Source organism: Copadichromis virginalis, linkage group LG22 (assembly GCF_057382275.1).
Source record: "Copadichromis virginalis isolate Kocher_CV1m ecotype Utaka linkage group LG22, C_Virginalis_male_GT1.1, whole genome shotgun sequence".
NCBI classification, from domain to species: Eukaryota; Metazoa; Chordata; class Actinopteri; order Cichliformes; family Cichlidae; genus Copadichromis; species Copadichromis virginalis.
In genome coordinates this window covers 32,804,780-32,822,655 of record NC_140638.1, presented here as the reverse complement: position 1 = coordinate 32,822,655, position 17,876 = coordinate 32,804,780, and the positions used below count along the sequence as shown (strand labels likewise).

Below are 17,876 nucleotides of genomic sequence, written 5' to 3'. Positions count from 1 at the left end.
CATGCCTGACTCCTGCTCTGTTGTTCTCTGCTGTTTGAAGTTTGGATTAGATACGCTATGTACTCTCACTCGCTTTTATTCTTGCAACCAGATTCCAATTTTGGACATTTTCATTCTTCATGGAAGATTTTCAGGATTAGTAAATCAGATACTCCTTAGAGTATTCCAGTCTAATAAGGTACAGGAAGCTGTCTTTCTCATTTTGCCTTTTTATCATCAATTAATCTTTCATTTGAAATGTGAAGCAAATATATTTAACTGTAATAAATAATGTAATTTAAAGGCTACAGAGATAGCTAGTTAGCTTCTAGGATTGTCCATTGTATCCAAAAAACAGTTACTTTTGAGTATTGTGCCACCCCTTATTTCTTTATATTTTTCCAGGAAATGGGAAACAGCTGCAGAGATTTCTGGGGGGAAAAAACACCTGACACCTTTTGCCGGTTTCTAGCACAAACTGTGATGGAGCCTCCACCGTGTTTTACAGGTGACTGTAGATCCTGCAAGTCACTGTAGAGTTTCTGCAAGTTTTTGTTGCACCAGAACTTTCAAATTTGGATTCATCAAACCTGTTCCTGGTTTTCAATCCAGGTCTTGCATACTTTGCATATCTCTACATTTCCCTTCTCGTGCAGAAGATAAAGTAACATTAAAAGGAAATTGCTTTTGTTTATTTATTTTATTCTTTTATTTACTTCTTTTGATAAAACCCACTAGCCATTTGAGTAAAAATAGATGAGCCTTAGACCCCAACCAGTCACAGCAGATGGCTTCCCCTACCTGAGCCTGGTTCTACTGGAGATTTCTTCCTGTTAACAGGGAGTTTTTCCTTCCCACTCACTCATACAGAGTTATCTGATTGTTGGATTGTTTTCTGTGTTGCTGTATGGTCTTCATCTCACAATATGAAGATCCTTGAGGTGACTGTTGTTGTTAGTTAGCGCTATATAATTACAACTGATTTCAATTGAACTAATAATTTGTGCGCAGTGTAGTACAAATGATACTTTTTGTTTTTAGTCACATCTCCCGGATGGACCACTTCACTGGTTACCTGGCTCTCCACTAAGGTCCCCAAATATTCCGTTTTTTACGGTGGCTCGAGATTTAGAGCACATTGTCCAACACTCATAAGGTCTTCAGGTAAGACAGTGAACCCTCACTACCCCCCGATCTGTCCATCTAGGTGTGTGGATGCAGCTTGCAGTGCAAAAAGCCAGTCCAGTGCTTTTTTTTTTTTTAGACCAATTACCACTAAACTAGGACAGGGTAGAACACTAACTAACCTCACATGTAGTTAGGCTAATAAATGTGTAAGTATACAAATAGCTGGGCAACACAGTGGTGCATCTATCACCTCACAAGTTGCTATTATCAGTGTTATCAAATGTTACTGAAGCAGAAAAGGATAACACCTCAACCTGCACCACTGCATCATTGGAGCAACATGTTGAATGTCACTGGAATTACTTTTGTTTACCTGAATCAAATAATTTATTTTATTAGTTTGACTTACCTACAGACAAAAGCACGAGTAAAGTAAATCGATGCAATTTGATCTTGCTTGTGTAACATGTTATATTCCTGTTTGCACACTTTAATCTTTAATCTTGCCCGTCCTGTGCAAAAGCTGTCAAAGCCAGTTCAAGGCATGTGGAGAGGTGTGCCCATGCTGAGGTCAGTTTTATTTCAGTTAAAAAGTACTGGAACATCCCACTGCACGTGAACGCCCCCAGTGTCAGAAACCTGCTGACTTTGAGTCATACAAGTTCAAATAAGGCACCAGATGGTGCAAAGATCTGTTCACACATAAGTGTTTCTAACTGGTCTTTAATGTCTTATAAAGAGTGGAAACTGTGAGCACGAAACGGAAACACCGTATCGGGTTTTTAAACCCACATTTGTGCACATCTGGAGAAGAAATAATAATTTCACGGTATTACAGCAGCAAAAAATATTCACTAACCCAGGATTAGAAAATTATAAATGCTGCTTGCTTCAACCCTGCAGTAACAGGTTTTATTATATACTAATTAACCAGAGCTACATTCAGCTGCTCCCTTATTTCCCAAGAGGTCACCACAGCAAAATGATCCAAATGTCTGATTTGGCACAGATTTTACACCGGATGCTCTTCATGAGACAGACTTCCCAACAATCAGGGCTTGTGAACTAGCTAATGACCCTCTGAGGGTGGGTTTTGTGTATCCTCACAGTACCAAACCAGGAAACTTTCACGTATAATGCAGATGTTTTAACCACAATACCAGAAAGCCACATTTGACAAAAAGATTAAATAAATACAATAAAATATTTTAAAAAAAAGATTAATAACGGCTCTGCTATACCTAAAAAATTGTCTTTAGAAGGCATTTTCTACAGAAGCTTTTTGGACATTCTGGATGGTTTAAATGAATGAATTTGGGCAAATGTTATAGGATATTTGACCTATCGCTCTGTTCATAAGGTGAAATGTAGATATGTGTACACAGAATATCTGTTTCCCACCCAAAACAACTTTTAAGTCGTCAATATCTGTGAGGTTTGTAAAGCAGCCGCTCGTCAATATAAGAGAAGAGCCACTTGGGGGCGGTACAGACCAGGTATTTGACTAGAACCCTGCAAAGGCCGCTTCCATAGCTGTTAAAGGGTAACATTTTTCAGTTGTTCTTTAAAGAAACTTCACTACTTTGTAGCGGATAGTCAAACAAGCTTAGCTTCCTTTACTACCTGTGGCAGAGATCACAGCCAGGCCGACAGGGGAGACCGGGGATAGTTGTGACATTTTTGACATTTCTGTAAATTAGAGCTCTTTTAAGGTAGTGGATTCAAAATGTAATGCAAAGTATTTACATGTCTCTGCTATTACATAGTGCAGCTATTTTCTCTGCAGCACAATTACCCATTGCATGGTATGGTCTCAAACACAAAGAGTGAAATGTTACAATTAACCCCATAGTCTGGGTTAGCTGACAGTACTGACAAAACATTAACATGTAATCTTTTTTATTCAACACATGAATGCACTTACATCCATTTATGTAGCTCTGTGTGTGTGTGACAGAATGCAGAAATCTAGCTTTTGAACATATTCCAACCCCCCAAAAAAGACAAGTTATGGAATTTTCTGCAACTGAATATTTCATTCATTTTGGTTGGTCTTCCTTGAGTTTGGCCTCATTGGCTCAGTGGGCATTATAACCTACAACTCTTGCACCAACTTTTGAACATAACAATGAAGCTGAAAAAATGTAGTTGTTCACCAGCATCGCAATTCCATTACTTTTTATCCTGGCTTACCTTGGTGTGGTTTGCAAAGTGCTTCAGAAAGATGAGGAAATCTGTTTCGTGCACCCATCCTGATTTATTTCCACTACCAGTACTTCCTACTGGTCCATCTCTGACACAGTGTGAGAATGTGTATGTGTGGGAACACAAACAATGGAGGAATTGTGTTGCCAATGGCATTAACCGCATATACAAAAGCGACCAGTGAACCTCTCTCTGCTGATGTCGTTGCCCCAACTTGTTTAATATAAGTTAAAGTAATAGTGTGGTAAGTTGTAACATCTGCATCATTGTTACAACTGACCCAGACTGTTGCTGTTACAACTGACCCAGACTCCTATAGCCATGAACTAGCTAACATTACAGCCAACGGCTAAAACATTAGCACTAAAGACCTACACAGAATATATCCCCATAGACATACAAATAACATAATTTAAGTTTGATGAGTTTAACTGCAAAGCAGATAATGCTATTAAACATTGAAATAAAGTAGAAAAACGTACTTTTTGGCAAACAAATTACTTTTTTTCGTGTTAAATTGTCTGTGTTTGACAAAATGTGCTGATTTTTCACATGTGATAGCAGAACTGAATTGGGCATGCACAGGATGAGTCACATCATTTGAAACTTAGCCCTGATTGGAGAAACTGGAAGTAACTGACCCACGTTACAACTATCCCCGGTCTCCCCTACTGATCTTTGTAAATGTTTCGTGGTAACTCAGATGCTAAATGGCTGCTAATCTAATCTAACTACACACACACACACACACACACACACACACACACACAATATAAAATGTTGATGTAAAATGATGTAATCGACTGATTACGCATATCGGACAATATTAAAAGAATCCTGTGGAGTTTTCTTCATTCATTTACTTACCATAACATGCCGTTCAGTACAGATACATGTCCTCACCTGTAAGCAACAACCAGTGGCTCCACAGCACTACTAGTTGTGGGAGTCTTTAAAATTGTTATTCAAGTATTAGGAGACATAACAGCTGACAAATTATGAGTGTTATGGTGAAGAAACAGCAGATATGCAGTGTGCAGATAAGTGTCTGTACCATAGACCACATATAAAAGATGGATGCAGCCAACTGTGACATTTCTTCATCTTGTGGCCTGATATATAAACAGTGGACACACAGAACAACCTTTGCTTTCCCCGTGTTTTTCATCTAATATATATTATTCATATAAATTTATTTATAAAATACTGATGAAGTACGTACAGTTTAACAGACAACGAGCTGAAGTGCAAAATATGCTTAAAAAAGTAAAGAATGTTCACTGAAACCACTGTCTTTACCTTTCACGCTGTAGTTTTTAATATTTATTTTAATTTGTTCTTGCTTTTCTCCCATTGCTGGTGAACTGTTTCACCTCACTCGTCAACAACTCAGCATGTGAGCGACACACAGCGTCGTCCACGTCGAGCAGAGTGCAGCAGGGATTTCTGAGGATTGCACTGGTTGAAAACCTGTCTTCTGCAGGCAAATACATGCACAAACGAACATGACTGCCCTGCTGTGAATGAAGCGTGAGGCATTCCCAAGCCAGCTGAGGGACATCTTCTTTCTCCTGGTCTGGGATGCCTGAAACACTTCAACTGCCTCCCATCGATGTGGAGGAAACTTTGGGTTTAAGCATAGTCATTTCATAATAACACCGTGTAGGAACAGTTAAAATATGAAACCATGGACTGAGACCATAATTGTATCATGTGCATTTTTAATTGCATCCCCTTTTAATTTTCTTTGCAAATGCATCAGTCTCCCCCTGCTGGTCACTAGGATTAATGCCACTTTAAAGCACATGTGCACTGGCTTTTAAATCCTGAAAGTTCTGTTTATCTTTCATATAGAGCTCAAACGGTATGAGTTTCCAATGCAGAACAAATCAAGAAAAGAAAAAGTCCCAATGAAGAGTTTTGAAAGTGTTAAGTATTTGTAGGTATTTTAGGCAAGTGTGAGCGTCAGTTTGTTACCAGTCCTGTAAATGATGACGTCAGCCTACGTCACTAAACTCGAACACGGAATTGTACAAAATCAAACCATCTGACCTGTACAGAGAAAAAAAAAAAAGAGAAAGAAAGTGGTGAGCAGATGATGGGAAAATGAACAAAGTCTTGAAAATGTTGCAACCCGATCTAAACAAAACTTGCTTTAATGTTTATTTCAGCGTTTAAAGACCCTCCGCCCCACTCCCCCCACAAGAAAATAAATAACTAAACAAACAAACAATAAAAACAAACACAAAAGAACGTAAATGTCAGACGGGGCCTGTGTGTTCATGAAGTTTAATTTTCAAATGAGTGATGGCAAAATGACACTATTTACAGGAGAGAATATGTATGATTTGTACAAAGAAATATACATGCAAACATAATAATAATAATAAAAAAAAAACAATTTATGAAACAAAAACGGGAAAACAAAAACACAACAAAGTGACAAAAACAGAAAAATCAACAAAAAAACCCAAACTGAGGTATCCAGTCCAGTCTTCTTGTTTTAAAATGGCCCGTGTGTACACCTTTTGAAGTAAATTAAAAAAGGTTAAGAGGGGGCTGATTTGATCATAACCCCTTACTGGACTTATCTGTGCTATTGTTACCATAGTAATCTTGTGTGGTTACTGGTTAGGTGTTTTTTTGTTGTTGTTGTTTTTTTTGTTTTGTTTTTTTTAAATGGAAGAAATATTTTGGCAACATGTATCTGTACATAAAGTGAAAACAACACTTTGTAAGTAAAATCTTGCATTCAGCTCCCATCCAAGAGTACATTTCAGTCCTTTAATCTCCCACCTTTTTAATAAAGGTATAAAGAGAGTAAACTAAAAGTGTTCCTCTGACATTTACTCGTGTAAACAATCTTTTAACATGGTCATGGATGGCCTAACGCAAGTGAAACGTAATCACAATAAAACCATTTCTTTATTAAGTACTATAAAGCTAGAGCAACTTTGGTGTACCAATACTACAGAGGCATACAGTACAAAAAAAAGTGTTAAATTAGTTTTGATCAAAACGTGATGATTGTAGGTCGTGACCTCTGACGCGGCCTGGCCCCGGAGCGGTCGTTAACACTCGGCGATCGAATGAACACAAACTACCAGCAGTGCTTGCAGTACCAAGTACATGCTTTTCTCTAGATTTATTACAGATACAACAGATGTTTTCATAAATAGTTGCATAAAATGTTAAAGCCGCAACATTGCACATGATAATCAAACATAACATACAATGAGTGCATTTACAGTAAATTCATCTTCCGCCGCCTCCACATTCAGCGCTGCCACCGAGGGCTCCAACAGTCTCGAGTCCACTGCGAACGTGAGGGGGAAGAAGGCCGAAGTCTCTATACAAGGTAAGGCTTAAACATGTCATATCTGCGCAACACAGGAAAAGACAAAAGAAAAAAGAAAAAAAAAAGACGAACGTCTATTGTTTCTTCTCGGGTTGGACAGTGCAGCATTTGTTACTCACGACACGGTCATCATGGTGTTCTCAGATTAGATTAGGGTACATTAATGTAAGCGCAGCCATCGAGAAGCTCTGATGTATAAATGTCTCAGCTGATGAGCTCTGTCGCGGTTTCCGCCTGTCTGCAGTGTCCAGAGTAGCACACGAATCTTCAACTTATGAGCGTTTTCTACAATGTGTTTGTTTTTTTCCTCCTTGGAATCAGAGACACTACTGTGCCTTTCTATACACTGTTTCTATAAGAAAGGGTTGCTTCTCAAAAGTATGCCAGTTACTGTTTAAGGGTAAAAGACAAAAACACACCGTCTGTTCCTGGAGGGCGATTTGCTCTCTGTGGCGAGCTCCGTTGGCATCGGTTTCTCCTGAAGGAGCTGCGCCCGTGTGGTGGCGTTGAGGCTCGATCGATTGGCTCTTCTGATCAGCTTCAACTCGCGCAGAGGAAAATAACTTACTTCATAATAGTTTTTTTAAAACTGTTTTTGTTCACTTAACTACAAAAAGACGAAACCAGCAAGCAGCAGTAGACGAGGGCATCCATTCATTTATGATTGGTGAGAACTCCGTTCTCTTGGGCTCTGATTGGCTGAAGACCTCAGCAGGTCTCAAATAAACAACCTAAAAGGATAACAGGATTTTATTTAGTGAAAAATCTGTGAAAGAGGATGAGATCAGCTTTCATTTTTTTCTCCTTCTTTTTACATCGAGACCATAAAGAGTCTCTTCAACCTCAGTGCTGGACCCCAAACTGAGCAGCGTCTCCTGCTGTGGTCGGAGCACTGAGGCTGAGAGCTGCTCAAACCCGAGGCTGAAGGCGACCGTGAATGAAGCTCCTGACCCCTCCGATGGGCCGGGCATCGGTCTGATGTTTTCTCCTGTCAATGAAAGAAATGAGGCGGGAGGTGTCCAAGCAGCCCTCTGCCCGGCCGTCGCCTTGGCCAGCCTGCAGCCACGGCTCCTGGAGGCAGAGGCCGGCCGGGGGCCTTCTGCCCGGGTCGGTCTTCAGAAGCAGGCAGACGAAGTCCCGGGCCGCCTGGCTGATGCCCTGGAAGTAATCCCTGGGGAAGCTGAAGTCCAGCCTGCAGATGTTCAGGCAGGTCTCCTCTGCGCTCTCGTCAAGAAAGGGGGAGGCGCCGCTCAGCAGCACGTAGGTGACCACGCCCAGACTCCACAGGTCAGAGGTCAGCGACACGGGCTCTCCGAGGACCAGCTCTGGGGAGGCGAACTCAGGGCTGCCCAGCAGAGGGTGAACATAGTGGGCACTGTTGAGCTGCACGGCATCACCGAAGTCTGTGAGCTTGACTATTGGCTGGCCGCTGGCGGTGTGGGACACCAGCAGGTTCTCAGGCTGTAACGAGAGCAAAGATTAGCCTCATGGATTCTCATTCATTCATCATCATGGTTTGTACATGACCGCACTGCATCCACATGTCAGTCAACCTTTTTATGGCTTCAATGTTTGGAGGAAAATGAAAAAGTGAGGACTCACTTTTATGTCCAAGTGTGCTATTCTGCAGTTGTGTAAGTAGTGTAAAGCTTCTAAAACGTTCCTCAAGTAGCAGGCCACCTTCTCCTCAGTCAGATTCCCCCAGCTCACGATGTAGTCCAGCAGACGGCCTTGGTCGGCCCTGAAACCCAAAGCAAAACATCAGGTCGGAGGTATGACGTGACAGAGCTGTGTGTGTGTATGTAGGGTTTAACTCCGCCTTTGCTGTTTACTCACATCTCCAGGACTAACGCGTAGCTGCTGGGAGTTTCGTAGGTGTCAATCAGGGTGACTATGTGCGGGTGCTGGAGTCTCTGGAGCAGATTGAGCTCCTGGGTCACTCTGTCTCTCCTCATCAGCTTCTTGTTGACGTGTTTCACAGCCACCGCGCGTTTGGTGCCCCGGTGGTCGCAGCGCTTGACGACAGAGAAACGACCCCTGACGAGAAGACGACACAGTCGGTCCGTTTACTTTATCGTTTTTTGTTGCCGTAGCTTTTATATTCTGAATTCTCACAGCGTGTCTGTTACCTTCCCAGTTCAACCACCTCAGTGTAGTGAGACTCAAAGTTATCCTTCCAGCTCACTCGGACCCCGTCAGTGGACACGGCTGAGACACATGAAAGCAGGAGGTGGTTCAATAAAATCTGCAGTGACACTCATCGCATACGTTTCACGTCTGTCTCTACGCTCACCCAACACTCTGAGGCTAGCTGATGATGTCACACTGCCCAGCTCGTTGGTGGCAACACACGTGTAAACGCCATCGTCCTCAGAGGCTACGCCGATTATCCGCAGAGTCGCTTCACCCGTATCACTGAAACAAACACACACTCCTTTATTCATCTATTCCATCATAACAGGGTGAGTGTAGCTGAGTGGGGCGGCAGGTTCACTCTCGAGTTAGTGTGTTCAACAAAGCTGATGCGAGGAGTAAAACCTGCTCGGCTATTTACCTGTAGGCGATGCTGAAGTGTCCGTTGTTAGTGAGGTTGCTCTGGTTGGGCCCTTTCCAGCTGACTGTAGCCCGGGGTCGCCCACAAACCTTACACCTTAGGGTGACGCTCTCTCCGTTGTCACATGTCACATCACTCAGAGGTACAAGGAACTCTGGGGGAACTGAAAGGAAAGAAGAGATTTGTTGTTGTCATTGTTTGACAGACAGGCTCCAAATCTGTGTAATGCCACATTGAGCCAATGAGAATGCAGGTTATGGAAAATCTGCAGGGAGCAAGTGAGCATCACATGTCTCGCCTCCAGCAGCACCCTCTACCCCACACCTAGCCTAAAGCCAACTGATATTTGCAGTGCAGTGAGAATGCGTCTGATACAGACAAGCTCCTGCAGTGTGCTGCAGTGACAAAGAGAAACCTGGAACGATGTTGAGGGATCGGGTCTGGAGCTCAAACTCACCATCATAGATGTAGTTTGGGTTTAGAAGCTGGAAAGAAAGATAAACAAATGTCAACAGTCTGTAACTTCGAGGCATCGCTGTAGAGTTTTGAAGTGAAGTGAAACTCACCTTTACAGAAACTTTATTGGCCAGGCCATCTCTGGACTTCCTGTAACCATTTTCCAGCTTTGTCTCCTTCTTTGCCTCCTTCTCCTTTTTCTCAGACTTCTTGCGAATACGCAGGGACGTGTGCCAGGATGAAGACTTCCTGCTAGGAGAACGAAAATGACGGCAGTGAGCTCAGTGTCTTGATAAAAACGGCAGATGAGAATCTCAAGTGCACATATTATGAATTTGAAAATAATCCCCCCCCAATCATCGTGCTCTTACTTGATGGATCCCTCGGGACAGTCGGGGACAATGGTCGACGTGTGTCCCAGCACAAATCCGGGGATCCAGCCCTCGGCGGCGGGGCCCTGCTCGGTGGATGCTCTGAACACCAGAAACATGTTTTGCTGGTTGCTGGCCAAGATCTGGACCACCTCGCCCTGAATGACGCTGATCTCATCCTCCTTCACAGCTGTGTAGTCCTGGGTCACCAACATGGTGGATACGCTACTGCTGCTGCTACTTTCACTCTGCACCACAGGGATGGAAAACGGTAAGGGCAAACTCAGATGGACATGCAGCGATTATGCATTAAACACGGTAACTTTTTCAAATCTAAACATGTGGGGTGACATCTCTAGCGAGTGCCACTTTTGATGAGATAAAGAGAAAAAGAAGTGGAGGCTTTGTAAAAAGAAATTCGAGCGGAAGAAAGACAAAACAGGGAGTTATTAATTTCTTCTCGGAAAAGGCTAACTGGATGAAGAAAGGCAGGAATAAGATGAAGTTTTCCATTTCACTCGTCTTTGCTCTGCAGCTCGACGCAAAGACGAGAGGAGAAACGTTAGGCTGAATGAAAGGATCTCTGAGTACGTTTGCAGGTGAACCGCAAACGTCAGAAGTTAGTTGCAGGAAAAGTACATTTAAGTAACACACCATGAAGACGGCCCAGAAGAAGTCAAGTGTTAGTATAAGCTTTGTTAGAGTTAAGAATCTAGAGACAGCCTTAAAAGATAATCAGTGAAGAGGTGAGCGAGGTCCGCTAGAAAGATTTTGAGCCTGAAAACATGTTGACAGTTGAAGCCTTGTCTAGAGATTGTCCTCAGAAACCGTCTAAAGCTACAGAGGATGATGCTGAAGAGCAGTGGAGGTTGTCAGAGATGCGTAGTAAGGGACAGATTAGTAGCGCTGGCAGCAGGACAGGAGACAACAAGGCAGACGGGACAGACCGACCCCCCCTCTGCCGCTGGGTTAGTCGGATCAGCACTGGGCAGCAGGTAGTGGTCTTACCCCGTTACTCTGGGTGGACTGGATGGACTGCTCGCTGGCCGATGAGCACGTACTCATGCGGTCGGCCTCCTTGCTGTGCGTGGAGTGTCTGTGGGTTTGGCTCTGATTTGAGCTTTGTCGCACCGGAGTCTCTCCCGCCTCACCCGGAAAGGTAAATGAGCCAGGCCGGCTGGCTGGAGAGCCCGGCATTGAGCTCCAGAATCCAGATCCAGACTTTTGGTTTTGGCCTGGGCTGGGAGGGGGAGGGGGGAGAGTGTCCTTGCCAAAGGCGGGAGTGGCCATGGGGGAGGCCATGGGAGACACGGCTCCTGGCCGTGGTTTAGAAGTGGGTGTGGAGGGCAGAGGCCCAACGGTAGCACGTGGGATGGGGGTATAAGCTTGGTCCTCTGTGGTGTGGATAGGGCGCTTGCCCTGCGGGCTGCCCCCCACAGGGAGTAGAGGAGGAGGGACAGGACGAGGGGACAAACCTGGATCACAAGCGAGTAAAACTCAGACTTCAGTCACATCTTTCATTGGGTCAAACAAGTCAAATTTCACAAGGACAGACAGACGTTTCATACCTGACATCTTATTGGAGCCATCCGGGTCGGCCCCGGGGTGGTGACGTAGGGGTTGGGGCAGGCGGGAGGGTTGCGGGATCCTGGACGGCCGACGAGAGCCACCCTGGGGTCCCGAAGGGATGGAGCTACTCTGGGAGCTTCCACCTCCACCTCCGGGGGCTGCACTAGAACCGCTGTTGCCCCCACCTGGAGCTCCGATGCTGGGCGCACTGCTTGCCCCTACATGGTTCCTCTGATACTCTATTGGTGAGGTCAGAGCTGTGATAAGATGCAAGAGACAAGGGTGGCCATGTACACAGCAGTTCTTTTACATCACCTATAAGTCCTCTGTGTGTGTGTCTGTGTGCGTCTGTGTGTGTGTAGCAGCCTACCATTGAGGAAGTTGCGTTGGCTCTCGAGTATTTGGCTGATCTGAAGGGTCCAGACTTCGCGCACCCCTGGATGGGAGGAGTGAAGCACGAAGGACTCCACGGCGCCGTTGGCTGACCGAGAAGTGAGAATGAACTTGCAGGGATCACCTTCCACATTCTCCTCTAAACCCAAACAGCTTATCTGGTGTAAAAAAAGAAAACAGGGAAAACACATCAAACAGAGTCAGCGGTACAGAAATATTGAGATTTAATCATGTCAACCTTTCCTAAATTTGTATTTTTTAATTTCCCATGGGCTCAATTTCCTTACTTTCCTCTGTTATACGCAAAGGCTTAAAAGGTTCACTACAGGCAGAAGGAAATGTTTGAGAAATAAAATCAAATGTCATTAAAAGCAGCCCTGAATGAAGGGTTAACGCCAACTGAGCACAGGGCTTTTAAATTAATGTAACTACATGCTCCATCAAGAATGGTATACAGTATTTTGTCCCAACATCTCGACCCCTCCCTCTCTCACACATGTGAAAAGTGCTCTTGCAGAGTACAGCGAAGTTCAGGATGCGTTTTGAGGCTTAACCAGCACTGTTATTGAAAGCGCGGACACGCCGTCCTCTCACCTCACGCTCACCTGCCTTACAGATTTAAACTACTCATAAGAGATGTTTAACAAAGGCAGCTTGGGACTGCACTACTATTGTGTGTCAAGAGTCCATTGCTAAAATCAGTGCAATGCAGCAACTTAAAAAGAGCAGCGTCTGAGCTTTTGTTACATGAACTTGATGAGGAGCCAGACAGACTGACAGACTAAGCTCTGCTTCAGGTAAATGTCTTTTGCTTTTGAAGCTGAGCCAAACGAAGCCTGCGGCCTATTTTTATAGAAAACATGGTTTATTCTTCTGAGAAAGATATTCTTCTGACTTTAAAACTGCTCACTAAAACAAGATTACACAACTAGGAATAATTAAATCAAGTTAACCTGCAAACAACAAGGAGAAATGTTCGTCATTGTTAGCATATTAACAGACATTCTTCAAGTGGGGAAAGTAACAAGTGTACATCCTCCCTCCTTAAATCATTACCTTGATGCTGTTCTTATAGAGGAAGCCTGGCAGAGAGAACCCTTTCTTTTTGTCCAGGGGCTCACTGAAGATGACAAGCTGCTCAAACAGGAAAACCCTCCTCTCCTTCATCCGGCCGAGCAGACCGCCGTCGGGGTCGGACACCATGAATGTGTCCTGCAGCAAAAGGCGGCCCTGAGCCACAATCTTCCCCTGGAGGCAAAGAGAGAGAAATGTTAACGCACGCTTTAAGGAAGATGTTGTATTGCTTGACCGATCACTGAGAAAAATGGCTTCTTACATCAAACCCTTGAAGCCGGCCGACATTCATCATATCGTTACACCTTTTTGGAACAATGCACATGACCTCCACTGCTTTCTGGAAGAGTCAGAAATAAACAAGACTGGTATAATCGCTCAAACTGTTTTGCATAATTTCTTTTTCAAATTTATGTTTTGTGTTTTCTTTTTGGGGTTTTTTATTTGGATCTCACTTCCAAATCCGGAGACTCGAGCCCAGCCTTTTTAGAGTGCTTCAGGAAATCCTAAAATGCACAAACAAACACAAGTAAAATAATAGCTTTGTACATTACGTGTAACAGCGAGGGGCATTTGGATACAGTGCAAAATATAAAGGGTATGTAAGCAGCAGCTGGGGCTCTGGCGCCCTCTACTGCATAGAAACAGCCTAACCTTGAGCAGCAGCTGGTACTTCATGATCCTCTGGACTGGCTTGATGAGCAGGTCTGTGATCTGCAGTCTGTGTCCCAGCCGCTGCTTCAGGTCCTACAAAATCAAATGTGTCTCTTTAACAGCTGCATAATGAGTTACACTTGAACCTAAAGCTGCCAAAATACCAGAGTCTAACCTCAAAGTAGGTGTCGATATACTCGGACACGATGTGCTCTGACTTGGGCTTGTTCTGACAGTACACTACGTACATGTTTAGTCTCCGTTCCTGGATAGATAAAGCACACACACAATTACACTTTGATCAGATGTGTGGAAGCAATTACAAAGAAGGCAGGAGCTGGAAATTCCCTGCAGACCAACCTGTTTGAGAAAGAGTGGTCCCAGTCTGTCAGGGTCCTCCAAACACTTCTCCAACTCCCTGAGGAAGAAACTGAGCGACACAGAAACAGAAGTTACTGAAGCGCCGATTCTGGACAGGGAAAACTCTACAGTCTCCACACGTCTGTGTGTGTGTGTGCATTCCCCTACATACTCTTTGTGCCAGTCGTAGATCTGATGGATGTTGCCAAACACAATTTTGTCTTTTCCCTTCATATCATCAGGGACACCCTCCTCCTTCATTCTGCTCATGTAGCCCTTGTGATGGAAACACACGAAGGATTCACAACAGGAAGTCGCCAAAGCTCGCAGAACTCATTTTAAGATCCATCACATAGAAAATGTTTCACTAAACTTACCTCCACCACCAGGCCGAGGTCTCTGACGTAATCTCTCTCCGTCTCCACCAACTCCAGCAGAATGAAACTAGAGCAAGAGAGGAGAACCACAGATGGCAGACTTAAAATGAGAGCTATAAAAGCAGCGTTAGAGCTCCCTAAACATTAGTCTACTGTTGCGTGAGATCGCAGTAGACTTACTGTCTTTTTTTGAGGATGCTGGCCCTGCGTTCGTCCATTTCTTCAATGGGGGAGGAAGAGGAGAGGAGGGAGTTGTCAGAGGGGTTGAAAGAGGGAGAGCTGCTGTCTCCTTGTTCTACAGACAGAGAGCTGGGTCTGTCCTCCAGAGCCTGCACAACAAAAGCAGTTTGTTCACAAGAAGAAATCCTTCTTTCCTTTATATAAAGTCTCTTAATCCTAATGACTCTGAAATGGACACAACTAAGCTTAATAAACAGAAAATGCAGAAAAATATATTTAATTTAGCTGATATGAAGCTAACAAAGAATTAATGCGATTGAATCAAGCAGAAACTTCTGGAGCTGGAAAACAAAGGAAAAGTCTAATGCCAAAACCTGCAGTTCCTCTGATGGCCACTTGAGGCAGACTCATTTTCATCATACTTACTTGATTGCTAGATGGTTTCTAAAGCTACTTTCGCTCTTCGTAAACACTGGACTGTTGTTTTTAAACTCACCTAATTAGATTTTGTTCTTTAAAGTTTAGGGCATGTGGACACTTTCAGTGACAGCTATGCTAACGTGGGCTATAGCTATAGCTGCTAGCTATCTGTCCTCACCACTTTTACTCAGAGTCACTCAACTGGACCTCAAAACCATGTTTCCTTTCTTTTGTTTTCTTAATGTTGGTGTATTTTTGAACATTTTAATCAAATTTTGGACAAACAATGCAACCTTTGTTCAAGAAGTTTATACTTCAGCTTTACTGAGTGAAACTCAGCAACTTGCCAATTTAAGCTTGCTAGCATTATCTTAGTATTAGCTTAGCACTCCACCCTCTCGTCTTAATATGTTCACTCCAGGCTCCGAAAATTCACATGATGGCAGTCAAAATAAGGATTTGGCAATAGCATGGTTGCTACGTCCATCTTTTATATACAGTCTGTGGTATCTTCTGATAAACTGGGCCTGGTTGGTGTGAGTATTTGATATTTCCTACCATCTTGCTTTTGACTAGCTCCTCGATGGCGCTCACCAGCTCAGCGGCACTGGGCGTTTCTGAACTGGACGGGCGGACCGACAGACGAGAAGAGGTCTAGGCAAAAAGCAGAGAGATGAGAGGAAGGAAAACCAACAAGCGTGAGAAAAGCCATGCAAGTCGACAGTCTAAATTTTGAAGTAATAACTCTCTTTAGGGAAAAAAGGAACCACTAAACTTTTCAGAACTGAATCAAGCCTCATCACACTTTAGGAGTAATTTCCATCCTTTCTGAAACAGAAATAAGTCTGTTTCTAACGTAATCCTAAAGTAAGTTGTAAGAGCTTACAGTTAAAAGCCATGCTGGAGTTTTCATTGAGAATAACTTGAAGACAAGATTCAATTATCTTTTGGTGGTGGCATTTAAGTGGATTTTAGTTGTTGATGCGAACAATGACTTAGTGAAAATGTTTGTTAAATGTTGCAATCTGAAGAGATTCATCCACGATATGCTCCCATCAGTGAAACCCCCAGGACAGGGGGCGGGGTTTTTATAACTCTAGGTTAAAGAAAGTCAAAACGTATATGAACTTCATAAAGCGGCCAATGAAAAGGTAAAAAAAACAAAACATGAGGCTGAAAGTAGGGTGACTGAAATGAAGATAAGAGAAGAAAAATAGAAGTCTTTGAAATAGTGATGGGCAGAAGGTCAAAAAAATGGTGATGTGTGAGTGAAAGATGTTTGTGTTGCTTTCTCAGATGGTGATGAGCGGCCTTTGGAATAAAAAAAAGAATGCTAACAGAGCTAGAATGAAAGAGGTAATATGTAAGTATGCATATATAGATATATATATATAGTTCAGGAGACTCTCACCCTTGCTGTGCTGTGCTTCAAGACATTCCCCAATTAGGTTTTCTGGGTGATGCTGTGTGCCCTTCTGGCCTCGCCAGCATTTAGAGATGCCAATTACTCGCATGGTTAATGAGGTTAACGCACAGAGGGTAAAAGGAGATGAGGACGAGCAGGCGGGGGACGGAGTGGGTGGTGAGGAGTTGGGGGAGAGGAAGAAGGGGTGCTTATGAATTTTCACCTCATTGTGGCCTCTTCGTTAGATTATCCAGCGGGGCTGCTGGGGGATCTTACCGCTTTATTTTCAGATTTAGATCCACTAATTTTATGGTCAATCCCAGCCTATAACTGACAAACATGCAGAAAAAAGCTGCAGTCTTGCGCTATGCTTACAGACTAACGAAAACAGAGTTAGGAGCTACATGCATCCTCTCCTTATGTACATTTTGCTTTAAAGCCCTTACTCATCCGCCAGACACCTCTCTGCTCCAGAGGTGTGATCAAAGAAACGAGGCAGAAGTCAAAACATGTAAAGCTTAAAAAACATAGACGAAGAAGAAGAAAAAGGGGGAAATCTTAAGTAGAGAAATCCAGGAATGTTTAAGAGTTTGCAAAAAATACAAAAGTTAGGCAGAGGGACAGAGAAATGTGGATTTCAAAAAAAGGAAAAAGAAAAAAGCTTCTATCTTCATGTTTCAGGTTTTAGAAAATACAATTTTGAGTTGAAGAGTAAGGGGGAAAACGATAGAGAACTGAAGAAGTGACCGAGGGAAGAGACAGAAGGGGAAGAGCGGGACACTTCAGATGGAGAGGTATGGAAACTGAGACAAAGCAAAGACAGGACATAAATCAAGGTAATGCTACAGCATGGAAAACAGCAAACAATACAACCAGGAAACAAAACAAAAAAAGAGAAACAGAAATTAGTGTCAGAGGAGTCTCCACTTGAGTCGAGGAGGAAACGTGGGCTGCGTGAGACTTTGCATTGCTTTCTGTTTTAGAAGAGAGGGGAGAATATGATGCAACACGCCAAGATAAAATGCTATGCACAACTGAAACTAAGGGTCACTTAAACCGTGTCAGGAAATGGTCCTATTTGGGAAAAAGTGGGAGAAACTTAAATGAGTGAAAGTGTTTTCCAGAAACCAATGACTGCAGATGTTACACCACCTCTTACACCAACCCCCGGCCTCGGCAAGCGACCAAATGTGGGTTTGATTCGGTTGCAGATTTAAAATGAATACTTACTAGATCACAAATAAATGTATTTAAAAAACCTTTAGGACACACTTCTATTGAAAGAAAACACTGCAGGCAGCTAGAGATGACTTCAGATATGCATCTCATCATTTTGAGCAAAACAAGCCAATTTTGAATGGGGTAGATTTTTGTGGATAGTAAATTTAACACT

At 43.3% G+C, this 17,876-nt stretch overlaps 1 protein-coding gene across 13 annotated transcripts in view; it reads right to left on the bottom strand.

Annotated features, from left to right (window-relative positions):
- Nucleotides 1–5,583: 5,583 nt before the first annotated feature.
- LOC146683697 (triple functional domain protein) overlaps nucleotides 5,584–17,876 on the bottom strand; it is a 78,916-nt gene continuing 66,623 nt past the window's right edge. For 5 of the 13 annotated variants that reach the window (XM_085446795.1, XM_085446796.1, XM_085446799.1 and 2 more), the window contains 21 exons: nucleotides 15,637–15,732; nucleotides 14,659–14,807; nucleotides 14,479–14,545; nucleotides 14,274–14,377; nucleotides 14,102–14,171; nucleotides 13,917–14,006; nucleotides 13,742–13,834; nucleotides 13,543–13,593; nucleotides 13,350–13,427; nucleotides 13,070–13,261; nucleotides 11,991–12,171; nucleotides 11,620–11,877; nucleotides 11,060–11,526; nucleotides 10,052–10,299; nucleotides 9,682–9,929; nucleotides 9,225–9,387; nucleotides 8,964–9,085; nucleotides 8,800–8,878; nucleotides 8,507–8,707; nucleotides 8,273–8,411; nucleotides 5,584–8,131 (listed from right to left, as the gene is read on the bottom strand). In XM_085446795.1, the coding sequence (XP_085302921.1) occupies nucleotides 7,580–8,131; nucleotides 8,273–8,411; nucleotides 8,507–8,707; nucleotides 8,800–8,878; nucleotides 8,964–9,085; nucleotides 9,225–9,387; nucleotides 9,682–9,929; nucleotides 10,052–10,299; nucleotides 11,060–11,526; nucleotides 11,620–11,877; nucleotides 11,991–12,171; nucleotides 13,070–13,261; nucleotides 13,350–13,427; nucleotides 13,543–13,593; nucleotides 13,742–13,834; nucleotides 13,917–14,006; nucleotides 14,102–14,171; nucleotides 14,274–14,377; nucleotides 14,479–14,545; nucleotides 14,659–14,807; nucleotides 15,637–15,732 (3,648 nt within the window). In that variant the 3' untranslated portion in view covers nucleotides 5,584–7,579. Of the gene's footprint in view, nucleotides 8,132–8,272; nucleotides 8,412–8,506; nucleotides 8,708–8,799; nucleotides 8,879–8,963; nucleotides 9,086–9,224; nucleotides 9,388–9,681; nucleotides 9,933–10,051; nucleotides 10,300–11,059; nucleotides 11,527–11,619; nucleotides 11,878–11,990; nucleotides 12,172–13,069; nucleotides 13,262–13,349; nucleotides 13,428–13,542; nucleotides 13,594–13,741; nucleotides 13,835–13,916; nucleotides 14,007–14,101; nucleotides 14,172–14,273; nucleotides 14,378–14,478; nucleotides 14,546–14,658; nucleotides 14,808–15,636; nucleotides 15,733–17,876 lie in introns of all 13 variants that reach the window. The other 8 variants (XM_085446802.1, XM_085446805.1, XM_085446806.1 and 5 more) reach the window with 5 other exon arrangements.